This window comes from Glycine soja, chromosome 19 (assembly GCF_004193775.1).
Source record: "Glycine soja cultivar W05 chromosome 19, ASM419377v2, whole genome shotgun sequence".
In the NCBI taxonomy this organism is placed as follows: domain Eukaryota; kingdom Viridiplantae; phylum Streptophyta; class Magnoliopsida; order Fabales; family Fabaceae; genus Glycine; species Glycine soja.
The window spans coordinates 38,503,742-38,522,728 of NC_041020.1; the positions used below are offsets into that span (position 1 = coordinate 38,503,742).

The 18,987-nt window shown below is 31.9% G+C and overlaps 1 protein-coding gene across 5 annotated transcripts; it reads right to left on the reverse strand.

The window, feature by feature from the left end:
- Positions 1-1,620: 1,620 nt before the first annotated feature.
- On the reverse strand, positions 1,621-10,199 carry LOC114400555 (stomatal closure-related actin-binding protein 3-like). 5 transcript variants are annotated; one of them, XM_028363046.1, is made up of 14 exons: positions 9,772-10,023; positions 9,602-9,631; positions 7,853-8,153; positions 7,325-7,453; positions 6,966-7,058; positions 6,238-6,378; positions 5,659-5,727; positions 5,040-5,123; positions 4,700-4,880; positions 3,860-3,973; positions 3,648-3,706; positions 2,613-2,747; positions 2,136-2,285; positions 1,621-1,975 (listed from the first exon to the last, which is right to left on the reverse strand). In XM_028363046.1, the coding sequence occupies exons 3-14, from the start codon at positions 8,135-8,137 to the stop codon at positions 1,943-1,945; spliced, it is 1,473 nt and encodes a 490-aa protein (XP_028218847.1). In that variant the 5' UTR covers positions 8,138-8,153; positions 9,602-9,631; positions 9,772-10,023; the 3' UTR covers positions 1,621-1,942. The 5 variants fall into 5 exon arrangements, with proteins under 5 accessions (XP_028218847.1, XP_028218850.1, XP_028218849.1 ...); XM_028363049.1 differs by lacking the exons at positions 9,602-9,631; positions 9,772-10,023 and adding an exon at positions 10,065-10,199; XM_028363048.1 differs by lacking the exon at positions 9,602-9,631 and having other exon boundaries at positions 9,826-10,023.
- Positions 10,200-18,987: the final 8,788 nt, after the last annotated feature.

Consider the following 18,987-nt stretch of genomic DNA (forward strand, 5'->3'; position numbering starts at 1 on the left):
TGGAACTCTTTTCCCTCTCCCTCCCAACCACCACCCCCCCCCCCTCTCTCTCTCTCTATATATATATATATCCCTCTCTACGTAGATGGATGTGAATTAGAGGAGACATTGATATAGGTTTCTTCTCCTTCAACGATAAACTTTTTTAAGTTGTTTCTGGATCGTTGGATTTTTCTTAAAATCTCACGATGGAACGTGGCTTTGGACAATAAATTTGTAAATTCTTGGGTGCAAAGGTTTTTATCTTAATTTTGAGGTGCATTTTATTGAATATTATCATTATCTTTATTATAGTGTAACATTTTTCATAGATTGTCCAATTATTTTTCTTTTATTATTGAGGGATTTTCACCTTAATTTTGACATACACATTTTCTTGATTTTCACTCACCTTTGTAAAGGTGTTGAATTGTGTATTTCTTAATCAAGTCAAATTGTGAAAATAGACAAACTCAACCTGGCCCAAATTTATTTCTCCTGGGTCATGTTTTTCTTAGTGTAGCCTTACCCATCATACTAAGTCAAATTGGCCTATTATTTTCTTGAATTTAAATTAATTAAAAATAAAAAATAATAAAAATAATGTGGAGCCAAATAGACCCAATAATGTTTAGGCCAAGAATTTATAGGCTCAACTTGACGTATTGGATGAAACCAAATTGACTTTTAGGTCAACCTTTTTATAATACAGTATAATCTAATTTGACTAGTCATATCAATTTTGACAACTCTAAGGTTCAAATTAGAAGTTTTACAATTATAAGTCCCAATCTAAAACATTATCTACATTAATTATTTTTTCCACAAAAATACTTTTAATTAGAGTTGATTTTAGAATGACGTGATAGTAAAAGAAACTTAATCCATTAACGTTCTTTATTTTTTTTTTTCTTTCAAAGATATTTGTTAGTTTTGTTCATAAAGATAATTTTGAGAAAAGGTAATAATTTAAGCCAAATTGAATACTATTAATTATTAACTAATTTTCTTAATTAGTTAATAAGAATTTATAGTAAGTACCGAAAGGAGAATTTTTTTCCCGTCAAAAGACTTGTTTACTAACCTTTTTTTTACGTATGACTAAGTCGAAAAAACAAGTTTCATAGGAAAAAAAATGTATTTAAACTTTTTTTAAGGTGAGGAACTTTAGAAAATTTAACTCTTGATTTTCAAGTTTATTTATTTACTTTTTGTATAGTTATTTATTCATCCTCAATTCAATCTTTTTCTTAATAAAACTGATGAGATTTATTGTTGATATCAATCCATTCACACCCAAAGGAAAATAGCATCAAGAAGGGGAAAAAAGAAAAAGAAAAAAGGAAAAAAATTTAAAAACTTTATTCAGTCTCAAGTTTTGAAGCCGTTAATTTCAAAACTTTATTCACCATCTCAAGTTTTCAAGCCATTGTATAGCATTAGCAATTAGCCTTGTATATGTGCCTTCTTTGAAGTGCAATCACCTCCACATACATGTGCGGATAGTAGACCAAATCTCATGAAATCGAAGCGTTTTAGCAACAATGGAATCCAATAATTCAATAGATTTTAGTAATAAGAAAAGAATAAAGCTAAAGATATAGCTTCATTTTTGATCTTCAAGCAATTACCACTTGAGTCTTAATCAGTAAATTTACGAGCCGATAATCATTAAGAAATTTTGGTATATACCTTGTTTCGGATGTGCTTTACATTACGAAACAACTAGCACATGCAAATTAGCCACAATGAACAAATGAACTAATAATTATAAAAAGTTGAGTTTGGTACAACATGATTAGGCAAATAAAAAACATGCCTAAAACAATGCAACTCAATTAGTGAAACCCAATCACAAAGATGAAATCATATCTTTAACAAAACAAGCACACATGTATACTCACACCAAGAATCTGATAAATCTCACGTTTGATGGAAAAACTCAGTCAGTTAAATTTTGCTCCTACACTAGATCATCTGGCCCAGCGAGCACGACCTGTCATTTGAAAAACAAGATACCCGTTTTTAAGTAAGGGATCCATTTCAGCAAGGAAATGCATGTAGAGCTCTTAAAGCAAAGTTGTAACATATCTAAAGAATGAGACAAGAAAGTCAACATATGAATCAGTAGATAACATGGTAAGAGGGGTGCATACATTGCAATCAAGAGCATATTTCCTGGCAACCATAATGGCTGCATTTCTGTCTCTCTCTGATTCAAAGGTTAATACAAATGAGAGGCCCTTTCTTGCTTGCCAAAACAACGCCTTCGCTGCATTAGCGATATCACTTCTAACTCCACATAGCTATAGTTAAATAAAATGTTAGTTTAAGGGATATAGTCAAATAAAGAACTTAAAAGATGATCAACCATAAAAAAAATATACACAGATGAAGTATTGCACTTTGAAAAAAAACATGTTATTCTTTATCTAGGTTGTCCATGTTAAATAAAGAATAGAAAGGGGTAATTCTGTACATGGAAGACATTGACACTGGAAGTGTTAATTCCCATGTCTGTATTTCTATGTTTGCGAGTGGGGCAGGCCACAGGGGGTGGATGGAGAGCCTTTAATTTTCATGTTTAGCATGTTCTGTGACACAAGAATAAGGACCAATTGCCAAAATAGTACCTGCATTGATGGGGAGTAAATCTCTCTTGCTTTTGTAATCCAACCTCTGCATAGCTTTATCCTCATTCTCCCCACATTAAATGAATGAGTAGAATGTGAAGAGTGATCTTTTCCATTCATTTGAGAAATAACTACCTGTATAAAATCCAAATACAAACTGTAAGAATTATTGTGCCAAAAAATGTTCATTACCCAAAGCAAACTTCAGATTTTTGAAAAGCAGATAAAAAGGAGTGTGTGAATAGGAGAAAGTAGATAGTTAGATATACAAAAAATGAAACATTAAACAAGTTATAAATTTAGCTTGTAGGAAACTCACTCCTTTAGACCGGAAAGGTTCAAGGAATATAAGGCACTATTTTATGTTATGAAAGTCATAAACAACTAAAAAATATAGCATCCACCTTTATCAAAACATGAGCATGAGAAAATCAATAAAACATCTTTCTTTAAGATGTAATATTTTCTTGAAACTAATTTGTGGTTGTGTTTATCATCCACAGGAAGAAGGGGGAAAAGGCCAAACAACACTCAAAACTTGGTCGCAAGTTGCAACAGTAATGATACAGGGTAGATGTTAAACTAACACAAGATTATTTATTTTATTTTTGGGGTACTAAATCTGTCAGATCTTAGGAAAGGCCACACCACAAGAGTGCTTCCAAAGGGATCCCACTAGGGGGGGAGGGGGCAATGAAGAGGGGATGGGAACAGAAATCAGAAAAAGATGTTCCACCTGAGGGTCTTGAACCCCCAATCAAGAGCTTTCCTGTCAAGAACTTATAAGCAAAATTCTCAACTAAGTAATCAAGGCTTAGGACCACATGGAATTTAACTCTAAGCTTTTAGAGATCGTCTTCAAGAAACAACTGTGAAAAGACAAACAGAGGTTTTATAATGTTTGTTGAATTAAATCACACTTTTTCTACATTTTCTGTATTGAATGCTGGAAGTGTTGAAATTGATAATTTGAATATCCTTTTCTACCAGTAATACTTAAAATTACTGAATCTGAAAAGATTGTAGACGGCATACATTAAAATCGGTATTAGATTTTCGTAGAAGTGTCTCCACATGGCTTCCAAGTCCTGAAACTGTTACTCACAGATAGGTAGCTGTTAGCTTTTCTTTTCTACTTCTAGATGCATCATTGGTATTGTCGGGTACACGACAACCCGAATCATGCATTCTAAAACCAGAAATAATTAGTTTGGAAAAACAAAAGGTAAGCCCGTAACAAAACTAACCAGTTTGAATGGGATCAGTTGTTAGGGTAAGTTTTTTCCCATTTGAGACAATATCTACTTGTAAGATTCTCCCAACATCAGAGGGGTCAGGAGCATATATTGTTTTGTTGGCACCTGAGAAATAAAGGCAAACCAACTTCAAACAGAATAAAAAGTAATCAAGATAAATTAGCTGTTGAAGCCCAGTCAAGCAAACAACAGCTTAAATATAGTCAAATAAGATAGATAGAACAATATTCATGATGAAGGTCATAAATAAAAATGGATTCCACCACCGGATTGGAGCCATACATCTTGTAATTGTAAAGTCAATGAACTAATAGGAGCTAAATTTGGCAGAAAAGCATGACAGACAGACAGGTGTATTTGTAAAGTTTATTTGCCGGATTGTAAAGCATGACAGACAGACAGGTTAAATGATATTTCATTTCCAGCAAACACTCATGCAAAAGCACAGTAGGCTTGAAGTATGGACAATGCACAAGTCCACTTTACCTTGTACAGTGTACTTGAATTTAATTTAATAAATTTGTAATGGAGTTGGCATAAATTGAATCCTTACTATTTGACATAAAGGCTTTGATACCATTTCAAGGACCAACTATCCTAAAAGCTAAAGCTGCTGCTATGCACAGCCATGGTTTTACATCTCAAGTATAGATCTACAATGGAAACCAAACTGGCAGATTTGAATACACAGATAATAGAGTCATTGAAAAACTTCCAGAAGGATATCAAATTATCAGAATAAAGTATAAATGTTACTAAAATAAATCAATACAAATACTAAGATCTGAATATTCTGAAACGCAATTGAAAAATCAACTAAAAGAGAGGTACCTGAAATAACTTCCCTCCAGCTGCCTTCAGAAGACAAGCGATACCACTGAAATGAACATTTCGAAACCTGTGGCACTTCAGCTGAGCAAGGCTGGACTCGCAGATATGAACCCAAAGCTTCAGAACCATCTAACATGTATAAACGAGATTTATTTTCCTCATCCCTCTTGCTCATGGTTAGCTGGCATGGATGAAATGAAGTTATTGCAAGAAAAGTATATTTGAGTTTATTAAATCTTAATATAGCATGTCAAAATTATAGTTTGCAAATCTAATCAAATTGATGATAAATTTGATAGTTAATTAGAGCAAGAGCAAGTAAAACTAGATATCAACAAACCTCTTTCTGAAGCTTAATTGAAAATATAGATTTCTCTCGAATTTGATCCCTAAGAGCACGTAGTTCATATTCCATGGCCATCACCTGAAACCATACAATTCTCATATTTCAACCTTATGAAGAATATTCAAATTGTAATACACTCTAGTTAATGGGTCCTTAAATTATGATGTGCCTAATTGCACAGGTATTGGTAAGTTATCCAAAATGTTCTCAAGTGTAGATATGAAAATTTTAATAGATTTAGGATTCAGGTATAGCAGAATATATTAATTAACAGTAGTAATATATTCATATACACCTAAAGATTAATATTATCATGTAAAATATTTTTCAGATATGTTATGGCCAATTTTACACAATTCAAACCAAATTTCAGCATTTAATGACATTTCTATTCATTTCAAATGTTTCAAAATCAAAATTTTCCATTTTTCACAGGAAAATGTAGTATCTAAGCATGATGTATGATATCTGTAAGTACGAAATTATGGGAAAATTGGAGTGTTGATGTTTCTTGTCAACATCTGGATTATTACTATTATTTAAAATGTAGTAAAGTGAAATTAAGCAAAAACTATAGGCTACAACAGTATTGAGGAAGCAAAATGCAATTCACCTTGCTTGGCTGATGCAACAATTTGATTCTTCTAGCTTCTTGAACTTCTTCAATTAGTCCATCCACATCCTGACAGTGAAGAACAACAGATAGAGTACACTTTATGTACTAAACATCATAATAACTACATAATATCAATAAAGCATCTTTACAAATTTTCCACATTCATATACATTACAAACTGAAGGATGATATAACATGATATGAAGATATTATGTAAATGACTAGCAAACAGCTACAGGCAGGGTAGTTGGAAAACCCACGCTTGTATGTTTATGCATAGGATTTTTATAGGTGAATGAGTAAAGTTCATAAGAAACTTTTAACATATATAAATTATATTTAAGGTCTTTTTAGGAAATGTTATCTTTTAGCAGTGTCCATCATACAGAGAATAAATCCTTCTTTTCTATCCTAAAATTGTATTATTTAATAATTCTTGTATGGTTATACCCATACATATGATTCTCTTGTGTACATTGAAGATTATTATACTGCAAAGTAATGCTTGATTATGAATTCATTAACGCAAAATTATACACACACACATAATTGTGTAATCAAACAGCATTTTAGTACCTGTGGTTTAGAAGCTTGGGAAGCTTTTTCTTGTTCTTCAAGCGCCTCCCCAATTCTCAGCACCACAGCTCTAGCACTTTCAATTTCGGCACAAGCAAAAGACTTCTCTTGATTAACCAACTTTTTAGCATCTTCAGAAGCCTATAGAACAAAGATGGATTCTGATATTATTTTTTTTTTTTCTCAAAAAAATTTAAATGGAAGAACTAGAAAATTAAAACTATTTAAGAAATCCATGGAGAAGGAATAATTGCAATGCTTATCAGTGTCTAAATGAAATACTAGTACCACTAAGGAATAATTATCACCATGGTTTCATTTTCAATACCTTACAAAAGAGAATCCCAATCACAGAAAATAATTTTCAGAGCGACCAATTTCATTCCATTATATAAAATGAAAAGGGAACAATGTTGATCTTGTGAAAGGTGACAGCAATAGGAAGGAACCAAAGGCACCCTTCTATGATAATGGAATGCCTCAACAAATTCATGCAATACAGTTTGAAACAGTTTATTTGCAAACAATACACAAATACATGTCAAACTATGAATCATCTAACTATTTTTTTACAATCTGTTAAAAAAAATCCAAAAGAAAAATTGGAATTTGATCAAAGTATGAGTGGTGAAAATTCAGAAATTGTTCAAATAAATCACAACTATGAGCCGAAAGTTTTGAAGGGGATTCTATAACAAATTACAAAAAGTTTAGATGTCGAAGAAGACCTGTTTGAGAAAGTTTACAAGCTTCTTCACTTCAAACTTCTCTTGAATCAATTCACCTTCGTTTTGAGTTAACTTAACTGCTAAAGCTTCCACCTGTGAGGAATATATTGTTAATTATGAATACTTAGCATCAGTAACATGAATTGAAGAGGAAAAAGAAATGCCCTCATGCATTCTGAAATAGCTTCAAATATGTGGGTTAAAGAAAAGAAAGGGAGACACACTCCACAAAAGAAAGCCAGAAAGCTCAAAAGTCAGGAAGACTCATTTTTTGTCCGCTCATCAGACAAAATGGAACACCATTTCAAACTTTGAACAATGTAATATACTCAACCATGGAGTAGTATAAACTAACGAACCATAGAGATAGCTTTCTCCACATCCTCTTTGTTTATTCCTGCAAAACGTCCTCTTAAAGATTCTAATGCATCTCTTAGCTTTTTCAAAAGAACATGTCCCTCCAAAGATGCCACCTCTCTCAGCTTTGCCTAAATTCCACACCAAAAGGAAGGGGAGGGGAGATCATCAGAAGTTGAGAAAAGAAATATAACTCAAATGAAGTGACAAAAAACAATCGGATGAACTATGATTCGAAGTCAATAACAAACTTTATTTTAACAATGGCAATTTCAATTGCCTAAAAACTAAAAGTGATCTAACTTGAACCTGCTATTTTATTTTATTTTTTGCTTTTTACCAGACTAATGTGTGCTTGACAGAACAGGGGAGTGATGAATATAAAAAAAAAAAAAAACTTCGTACCCCATTGCCCAGAGGCTCTTCGCTATGCGAAGGTATGGGGTGTGATGAATATAAATTGGCTTTTTTCTATTAATGATAGGAAAATAATAAACAGTAGACCATAAGAAAATAATAAAGACAGAAACCTCATTAGACAACTTAGCAGCTGCAGCCAAGTTCTTGTCAAATTTACTGGCAAGGTCACGAACTGAGATACGCTTGTGTTGGTCTGACAAATTGAAAGCTTCTTGTTCAATAACATCCTTCAAAGAAGGACCCAGGTTATCCTCAACTGGCTCTTCCAGAACTTGATTATCAACATCCAGTTTGTATTTCGGAAAACTATTAGAAATAAAGCTCACATCAGCTGAAACTGGTGGAAATGCCTCCATTGGCATCCTGATTTCAACTTCAGGACTTATCTTTGTCATGCTGAAAATTGGTGGTCTGGTAAAAAAAAAAAAAATTGCAACATAGTATGAGACCTTCTATAAGAATATATCAATGATGAGTCAAAATCAAAACAACATTTAAGTATAGAAGACTCCATTTTTTCATCAACAACTACAATTAAACCCAGCTTAGTGAAGTAAATAGAGGACATACGACATGCAATGTAGAAAAGATGAAGCTATGAAAGAATCCTAAAAGCTAGAAGACATGATGCAATAGGGATGGCTGATACTACTGTCTTCTGCCTACTACTCAATGCTCCTTCACCAGGAGAAAAAAATTAAAATACTAAATAAACATGTCTTCATTTAACTGAACCAGATTGGACAATTAAAGCTCTGGAGTTTTGCTCTTCTTCGTTATGCATATGTTATATGAACTTTAAGATGAATCAAACACATTAGATCCTGTGTCAAGTGCACCAGAGTCAGACAACAGGAAAGAACATTCCATATTCAAGCCAATGCAAGTAGGTCAAATTAAACCATAATCAAAACCTAAGCAACAAAAGCTCATCACCGTTGCTGATGATCTGCCAATTATGAATGACATTGCAAATCCAACCAGCCTAGTTGTGTATAAAAGGATGAAAAACTTAAAGAGTGTTGTTACCAAAGATTAGACTTAAAAGAGGGATAAAAGCTTGAAGTGTTATCACCAAAGATTAGAGTTTGCGACGAATATAGTTGGCTTGATGTAAGTTCCAAGATGGATTTAGACTAAGACGGCCATTTCATTTAACATCATTTAGTTTGAGCAGAAAAAAGTAGTCGAACACATCAATTGTCAATCAACTCATACACGTCTAAAAAGAGGAAAAAGAAAAGGATGGAAGAATTAATCCGGCATCTAATTAGAAAAAAAAAATAATGAAGTAGCAGCAGCTAGCATTTGTAGTGATAGTCAAAGGGGAATATTAGAAGCAATAACATCAACTAACGACTATGTTGTGGTTGATTATTCATCTCAAATTAATAAAGTGATTTATTTTCTATTTTTAGTGAAAACAAGCATTCATATTACCAAACTACACACTATCAAATGAATTTTCAAGTTAGTGCAGCAGTTTCCTAGTATAGAAACAAAAACTAAAAATCAGATAAAAAAAAAAGGGTGTAGTTTCTCCAGCCCCATCAAACACGCAAAACCATGAAACCACATAGATCTACACAACAAAAACCAAAATTTATCAGAATAATTAGGCAGGCCTAATACATAATAAATCAACAAAAAAATGAAATAAATAAATAAAAAAACTAGAGAGAGAAACAAAGCAAAAACAATGATAATTTGAGATCAAACAAGAGGATTATCTGCTAATTACACCAACTTCACAAAATGCACTTCTGAATATCATCAAATCAACCCACATTCCACAAGTCTCATTCTACTCCAATTACAAATGCAAAAAAGAAAACAAAAAAAAAGAAGCAAAATCTTACTTCTCAGTGAGCAACACACTGGTAAGGCCACTGAAGCAAAGAATAGAAAAAGAAAAATGAAAAATGAGAGCGAATGGAGAGAGAGAGAAAGAGAGCAAAGAGTTGCATGCAACCAAAACGGAAATGCGAGAGAGAGAGAGAGAGAGAGAGAGAGAGAGTAAAGAACTCACTTAAGAATAAGAGTAATAACCGAAACAAAAGAGTGATTAATTAAAAGGAGTTACCACAGCTTAAGCCGGTTGCAGGTAAGCAAAAAAAAAAAGAGCGAGAGAGAAAGAGACAAGACAGGATTGAAGTTGAAGAATTACAACAAGAAGAACAGAAGAAGAAGAAGAAGAAGGAGAGGAAGAAGAAGAAGGAGAAGAGGAATAAGGAGAAGAAGAATCTAAAGAGTGGCCATTAGCGTTGCTTTTTGAAAAGGTTAAAGAAAGAAAAGAAAGAGAGAAAGGAAAAGCTTGTAAACCTGACTCATTTGTCTGCCCTCCCAACGACTTGAAATCAATTTGTTTTTTCACTAACTGCATATTGTTACGCCCTCCAACCAGGTGGGGGCCACCCTGCATCGCTCACGCGCCGTCCCCACCTCCTCCGTGCCCGGGCCACGCTTCTCTGCGGCTTTTACTACAGGGGTACGCGTGCACACGCGCGCGTGCGCTTGGCCGAATCATCGTATCGTACCTTGGTTGGTGTTTTTTTTTTTATCGTTCTTTTTACAGCGGGGACTGATGTTTGGCGGGGTGTCGTTCTTTTGACTCCTTTGTCCGCAGAATGTCCTTCCGTTTCTCTCGTATTTACGCAGATGCCAACACCTGAAACAATGGATAATACAGTATAAAAAAATAAAAATTGAACTCATTTTTAAATTGAAGACAGTGTAGTTTTCCTCTGTTAATATTTGGAGTAATTAATATGTGAATCGACAATGTAAAACCTTACTTAATTTGTTACTATTATTCAGTTACATAGAACTTAAACTACTTCAGCAATAAGAAATATATATATGTATAAAAATTAAACTCTAATTTTTTTATATATACCAAAGTATAAGAACTGTTTTAATCCATATATAAAAATCTTACAAAGTCAATTTAGATAGATAAAAAAAAAAGTTTAAATTTTGTTCTTACAATTCAGTGTTTTTTTTGGGTCCTCTTGCAAGACTATTTTTTCTTTTTAATTCTTTTTTATTCTTAAAGGACTTTACATAATATATTGTTTATTATATAAAGTATTATTTAAAGTGTTTTAAAAAGCAAAAACAAAAAAAAAACATAAGACTAAAAATAAATAAAAAATAATTTTACAAGAATAAAAAAAATTTAAATTACAGGGAATAAAAATGTATCTAACTAAAAAAAAGAAGACAAGTTACAATATCACCGATCTATGCACCAATAATATTTAATAAAAGTTTCCCGCCGTGATTATATGTGTACAAGGATAAAATCTCTTTTAAAAAAAAACTTATTATTTTTAGATTGAGTAGCTCTTTTTTTATTTTAAAGTGTAGAAATATAATCACTTTACTCAATTTGAGTAAGACAACTGATCGATAATGTGTATTTACTTTTAGTTAATTTAAAGTGTATTGTGATTTTCGTTTATTAAAATTCAAAATGATATCCATAATAGAATTAACTTTTACTGTTTAATTTATATTTGAGAATAAAATTTTAAAAACGAATAGAAAATAATATATTTGATTTATGTAGCAAAGTAAAATTATTTTAAAACATAAATAAAAGTATAGTTTAAAAGCAAACTTAAACAATTTTGTTTTTCTTAAAAAAATCTACTCACTTAAAATTAATTTTAGAATATAAAAAAATGAGCAAACGCAACTCATTCAAAACTATACTCGAATTTATTCACGGCGTGGTGATGTTTGGGTCAAAATGCGTATAAAGAAACTGTAGACGATGGGCGTTGCATTGATGTTGGGGGAAAAAAATACATCAAAGGAACAAAGACAAAGTCTTGGTTTGGTTTTTTAGTTAGCCAACAATCAAATTGAGATGGCTTAAGACTTTATCCGTGTGTGACTTTTTTTTCCTTATTTATTAATTCTTAAGAGAGATATTCCAAAGTATGAACATAATTTTTTTATTGTGACACTTATAATTGAACCTCGGATGTGGGCCCATTTCTGGTAAACAAGCACACCATTTAGTTTACGTATTTTTCGTGTATTTCATGTAATAATTCTATATTTTGAAATTTTTATTTGATATTTGGTATTTAAATTTGTTTTCAATTTTAAGAGGGCATTATTTAATATATTTGGATTTTTTTTTTATGTCAACTTTTTGCTAAAGTGGATTGTGTGGAAGGAAATAGATATGAAAATCCTGCACAGATATGATTTAATAAAATTGTAGATTCACGTGCAATATCTTTGATGATTATGTCTTTTACATTTAAAAAGAGAGAATATAAATCATTCATGAAAAAAAAATTAAAAGTTTAATTTCTGAGTACTATCAGTATAAATTTTTTACACTAATAAAAAAATTAAAATATCATTATGAAAATTAATAAATTTATTATATAATAATAATAACTTATAGTTAAATAATTATATGAAAACTTTTTACACCGTCGTGAATTATTTACCCAACAACTAAAATGCACCAACGTTATCCCAGAATATATTGTGTAGGTGAGAGCACCATGCATGATAATCAAAGCATACATGTGAGAGATGAAGGAACTATGAGGTCACTATCACAGTTGGGCCTATAAGTGCACTTGGTTGCTTTGTCTATTTTTCAACATTTGTAACTTTTGTTATATGCCCTTAAATTTTGGGATTAGTACTCATAATTGATTCTATAATACACTATATTATAAAAGGAAAGTTTCCTTTCTTTGTGACTTGTCTTGATGGTGAAAGAGCACCAAACTGTGTGTAAAGGCTGTAGATATAGGTGTTATTTTAATGATAGATGCAATGACTAATACGTAATATGAATTTATGAGAAAAAGGTCTCACGCTTATTTAATACTCTAATTATCCAAATGCAGATTGATCAAACTAATTTTGTTACAAGGCTATATCTATATCTAACGCTGTTTATATAGTGCAAGGTTAATATAATGAGTTAATTTAATAACTTTAAGCTAAAAAATCATTCTCCAGCTTTCAGTTAATCAGCTATTTTGTCTAATATATAACTTATATATTGTTTTATCTTTTCTTACTATTTTAGTGCTAATAAAAAATGAAATTTAATGTTGATTTTATAATAATTATCCTAAAATAATGCATATTAATGATGTTTTTTATTGATTGAATTCGCCATTTAAATATACCGAAAGAGTTCCTAAACGGCTTAATTACTCCTCGTATCATATAATTTAGAGGACAAACTAAAACTATATTAATAATGATATCATAATTTAGTGGAGTAACAACAAGAAGCATCAAAGTGGCTTAGGGTTCAATGTTCTTCCATCTGGCATACCCCACATGCCCTTTTAGCATCAGAGTCACCTGCAGCCTCGGAATTGATGATGATTGATATTGTTCGACCAAAATCTCTCAATACATCCAAGTGCTACTCACTTGGATTATGTATTTGCACTTCCTAACTGTTCATTGTATGGTGCATATATTTAATTATAATTTATATGCGCGTCTAGAGGAAGGAATCATGGAAATGATGGCAGTGTTAGATAAATAATACGCTGCTTATCATAACATCCATTTTGGACTTACACTTTTGTGAAATGGCATCTATTCTATTTATGCTTCCTGGGTTTCGTGACCCACATTCTTTCATTTGCAATTAGTTGTGGTGGGGAAGGATTTGGTAGGCAACAATTAACTTACTTACTGTCCTTAATTATTGTTAGGGCCTTTAGCAACCCGCAACTGATAGCACCAAGGCACTTACCTTTGTACTTTAACTTATTAATTTAGAGTTAGAGATCCCCCAGCAAGGATCAATTAATATAGTTGTTGTGCTTCTAAATAGCCGATCATTTGATGAATAAGAAAAAATATTAATATGATTTATCGAAAAAATTGTTGTCATTTAAGAGATATGACCTAAAATTGATTCAGCCAACTAAAATGAAAAAAAAAAGTGTATGGTTCATATTTAATGAAACAACTTTTCTTTTCATTATATTTTTTTCATAAAACTCAAATACGAGACTTTTTCATAGGATTTGTTGAAAAAGTCTCGTATTTGAATTTTATGAATAAAAAAATATAATGGGAAGAAAAGTTGTTTCATTAAAAATAATTAGTTAAATTTTTCAACAAAAATTAGTCATCAATAAAGTTGTAAGTAGATATTTTACATAAATATCATAGTGATTCAAAAAGTTGTAGAATCTTATGATATATGCAAATATATCAATCTTTGAAGAGAATAAGATGTAAGAATTGTTGGAAATATTCAACAATGGAGCTAAAACATTAGAGATAGAACTGTCAAAATAAATCACAAAACTTGACTCAACTTAGGGGACCAAGGTGTGAAAAGCTAGTTGAGTAGAATCAGGTCGATTTTCATATAAGTTACAGATTTATTGTCACGTTAAGTTGGGTTAGATTGACCTATTTTTTGCATAAATTCATATGTACTTTATAAGAAGAAGAAAAAGTATCGAGTCAAATAGGTCTGATACTTTTCAAGCCTACATTTAATTGGCTCGTCTAACCCATTAGGTTAGCCCAAATTGACCTCATTCTTTTCAAACCTACTAAAGAGTTCATCACCATAAATGTTTGGACTAGTAAAATAGGTTTCTATCACCAAAAAATGATACATTATTACATTTGTTGATGACTTTTCAAGATTTGTGTCAATAGATATTATGAAAGAAAGATTAAAAGCTCAATCAAAGGAATAAAGAGAATAACTGAAGACTCAAAACATTAATCCAAAATGAAACTTTAGAATTAATATCACACCCTACTTGGGTATAACCCATTTTTTGCAAATAGGTTTACGAGGTTAACGCTAATCCTAATGAGTTGGTTGAGAGATATAAGGCTTGCTTAGTGATAGAGATTTTTTAAAAAGAAAAATGGACTAGACTATGGTGGGACATTTAGTCCAATGGATAAAATCACCACAATTTGTGTCTTGCTTGTTAACTAAATAAACCATCGAGACTTTGGCAAATGAATGTCAAAAATATATTTTTGCATGGTGTGTTAGATCAAGAAGTATGCATAAAAAACTAAAGGGTTTCAAGTTGAAGGTTCATCCAAATTATGTGTGCAAATTAAAGAAAACATTATACAAGTGTAAGTAAGCACTAAGAGCTTGGTATTGAATAGTGTTTAGTCAAAAGATATTATATCTTAAGATGAATCATGACCCTTATTTATTTTGATTCAATGTAAACAAATACAAAGTTTAAAAGTTGCATCTTATGCATTATCAGAACATGATTTGTGAAGCTTTTGTCTAATGTTTTAGACAATAACAATATAGAATCATGATATGGTACAACATTAAAGATGTCATTTAAGACTTCATTTATTACTTTGTGTTTGAGATCTATTTTGTGGATACATTCTCCTAGAATCTGTCGAATCCTATGAAGATTTAATGAAGTCAAGTTCTGATATTCCTTAATTGCCATTGAAAGAAGAGTTTTGCTGCCGAGACCTGCTCTGATGTAAAAGGAAACAGTTTCCTATTGTAGTGTTCAACACGCCAATAACAAAGAGTGGTTTCTCAGCTTGAACTCATTTACTGCACACATTTAAGGCCCCTATAGCCACATTCTTCAGACGCAAGTTTAAGAGAGAAAATATGTTTGTTTAGAGACAATGAATACTTGATTCAAGGACACTTATAAATACCAGAAGCTTTGAAGACATGAAGTAGAACTAAAGCGTGCATTATTCAAATTTTTTGTGTAAAAATATCTCTATCTAAATTCTCGTAAAGTTTAAAAAAACTTTCAAAATACTTTATTTATCTTGAGAGAAAAGATTAAGTGTTGAATTTGTTTATCCGTCAGTAAGATGATAGAGTGTCAGTCATTGGGCAATCAAACCAACAAATTTTCTTATTTTTGTAAGAGCCAACAATAATTTGGTAGGATAATAACTGTGAAATTTAAGTTTAATTGATAGTCAATTTTGGCTAAGAATGATTAGAATTTCTTCATTTTACTGTTGTTTTTAATGAAATAATGATGAAATTAATATCATTGTAATTTTTTATCAGCAGAAGTCAAAAGAAGAAAATTTCAAGTGCTTTGGAGGAAAATTGATGCAAAAATTGGAAGAAAAAACCTTATAGAAAAGTTGAAGATTTGGACAGCTCGCTTAGCGTACAAGACCGACCCAGCGTGCTTCCTTGCTTAGCAGCCAACTCACGCTTAGTGTGAAGAAGGCCCACCAAAAAGCCCAAAGGTGTGCTTAGCGCAAATTCCGCGCTAAGCCTAGATGTTGTAGCGTTCAGCGTGTGATTACACCACCATTCCCACTAAGCCTAGGAGTACACGCTTAGCATGAGGTTTGCGTGGATTTTAAGTTACCTTAGGCCTATAAAAGGAGTAAGAAGTTGAAAGGAAAGACATACTGAGTCTCGGAGCTTTCTATTGAATATATCCAAAGCCTGAGCATCTCTAATAGGGGAACCTTCCTTCTCTAGCCATTCTTCATTTCCCTTTTTTAGCCATCCAATCATTTCTTTTATCCACGTCAGCCCCTGATGTGTAAAGCCTCTCGTGACAATGAGAGGCTAAACCCCCATTGTTGGGAGCCTGGCAGATCAACTCTTGTAATGTAACTCTTTCTTATTATCTATTTAATGCATTCATATTTCTATTGCTCTTTTTTGTGCTTATTTATTTATTATGGTTTGATCATCCATATAGTGTTTAGGAGATAATGCATTGAAAAATGGTTATTTTCTAAGAACTGAGAAAGAGCATCTAAATGAAATCATTGCTAGAAATAGATTGATATTCTTTTAGCCTATTTCATGCATCTCTAATCTTAATGCAATTTATTATTTTTATCTTTGCAAAGAAATTTGTGAGAGAAAAATAAATAAATTAGGCTCTTCATGCGGGAAACCAAAGATAAAGAGTGTCATAGTAGATGTGAGTGAAATTTGGGATATCATTAGATAGAGAAAATCATTAAAATTACATCACAAGTAGTTTTGGCATGTTAAATCCCAACATATTTGCATTCTGAATTCATCTTTTTGTATTTACACTATTGTTTATTTTTCTTGCTTTCTTGTCTTTTACTTTTACCCTTAAATTTCACACTTACAATTCTTTATTTCTTCTACTTCTTCTAATTGCTTAAAAATTGATTTTGCATCACCTTAAGTACAATCAAAGTCCCTGTGGATTCGATACTCGAACTTCCAAGTATTTTACCACTTAAGACACATTGGTACACTTGCCAACGAGTTAACATAAGACAAAGAATATTAATTGTAACAAGCTTGAATTAAGGAGAGCCCAAAGTGGTAGTGACCATGGCTATCAAACTCTAGAGTGAACTTGTAGACTCTTACGAGTTTAAGAGTCTACTTGGTCTACATGAGTTAAAACGCAAGCAAACTCATTTTTTGGCAAACTCATAGTAGACTCGATGGACTCAGACCAAACTCGTGCAAACTCGCGAGTCTAAGTCGAGTCATACGAGTTTACTTGGAAAAAAAGGGCCTTTACGACGTCGCTTTGTGCAACGTGAAAAAGAACCTGAATCTCGTTTAGGGAATTAGGGTAGCTTTCTTGATCCTTTTTGCTTCTTCATTTGTTTCGCTTTGTCTCCCAATCTCTCCCTGTTCTTCATTCACGACGAGTTTGAGTGGTTCGATTGTGAAGGTCAAATAGGCGACACGACGCGAGTTCTTCAATTCTCTATTGTTGGTTGGTTCAGTGGTTCTATTGTGAAGGTCAAACGCAAGACGCAACATGAGTTCGATGGTTCAGCTCTAGTTTGAAGACTCCAACCTGAGACGTGAGTTCTCCAATCAGGGCAAGTTGTAACTGTGTAAGCACAACAAGTGCCAAATTTGTAATCCTCTGTTTTAGACTTTTGGTTAGTTTTGTAATTTTGTTTACTTGCATTGCCTATGTTGTTCTTTAGTCGTTCCCTCTTGTCCTATAATATTTTGCTCCTTTTTAATATGTTTTTTTCTTCCACTAACAATCTGCAACTTTGCATCATTTGAAGGATTCAAGAATTCAGTGCATTGTGTATAATAATTTAGTCTGCATAATAAATTGTATAAGCCATTTGGATTTTAGGGACACACACACACACATATGGCAAAAGACATGCTATGTTATTGGTGTTGATTGGTTCGAGTGGTTCATTGGAATATCACACTTGCTGCACAATTTGAACTGCGTAGATACGAAAATTGAAAGTGTATATTTTGTCATAGGTTGAATGTTTTTTTAATTTTCTTGATCTAATTTTTAGTGTACATCTGATTTGTAAGACTTGTGTTATCCCATTCATTTGTTTGTCTTTAGGCTTTTTGAAATCACTGTTGAAAGAAAAAATTGCACACAGAGATAGAAACAAATGGGTATATTGAATTTTCTAAACTTGTTAGTATTGCAGTAATCATGTATTCCTGTTAGTCATGTTTTTCCATTGCATCAACTGATTAAGAAAATTGTTGAAGTCCTTTGTGTGTGGTTGTGATGTTAAGAATGCTTTGCCTCAGAAGATGTAAGCAAAGCATGAGAGCATTTGTGGTTTTTTAGTTATTTAAATGTTTTAATTTTGAGAACTTATGTTTTGTAATAAACTAATAATATGAACTATGAACTTATTGTCATTTTGTTTGTAAAATGGTTTAGTTTGAATATATTTACTTATTATTCATAAATATTTCTTTATGAAATACACTCTTACGATTTTACGAGTCGAGTGTACGGAACTCTCACGAGTCTACGTATATTCTTGATTTTGATAACCTTGACAATGACAAATACTTGCAACTTGTTGAAGTTAGTAAAACTTTTGGTTTGTCATGGACTAGACATAGACTCGGTAGTTGCAACTACTTGTGTATTATTCTTATTATTTTCTTTTCTTCTATTTGAATTTGATCTTTATATTTTGAAAAACTTTGTTTGTCTTACAAAGATTTGAAACGATCGTCTAATTTGCTTTGCAAAAGTTTGATATATATTTTAAGTTTTACTTGATCAAATGACAACTTTGTTGCTTACAAAAAGGTTTTAAATTTAGTAAAAATCACAATTCAACCTCGTCTTCTTGTGATATTTTCGTTTATAAAAAGATTGTAGAATTCCTAATAAATAAAAAATGGGTATTCAATAACAATAGACTCCAGCTTGTTCGTGAAAAAGGAAGATGTTAAGTTTGTTATATGTTAATGTATGTTGACGATCTCATCATCACCGGAAAT

Bases quoted from the DNA above. Each gene is read 5' to 3' on its own strand.
- LOC114400555 (XM_028363049.1), bottom strand. From the start codon at position 8,137: ATGACAAAGATAAGTCCTGAAGTTGAAATCAGGATGCCAATGGAGGCA. The intron at 6,379-6,965 runs GTCTTCTTCGAC...TTTGTTCTATAG, and splicing joins TTGTAAACTTTCTCAAACAG to GCTTCTGAAGATGCTAAAAA. The intron at 5,728-6,237 runs GTACTAAAATGC...CTTCACTGTCAG, and splicing joins CCCAAGCTTCTAAACCACAG to GATGTGGATGGACTAATTGA.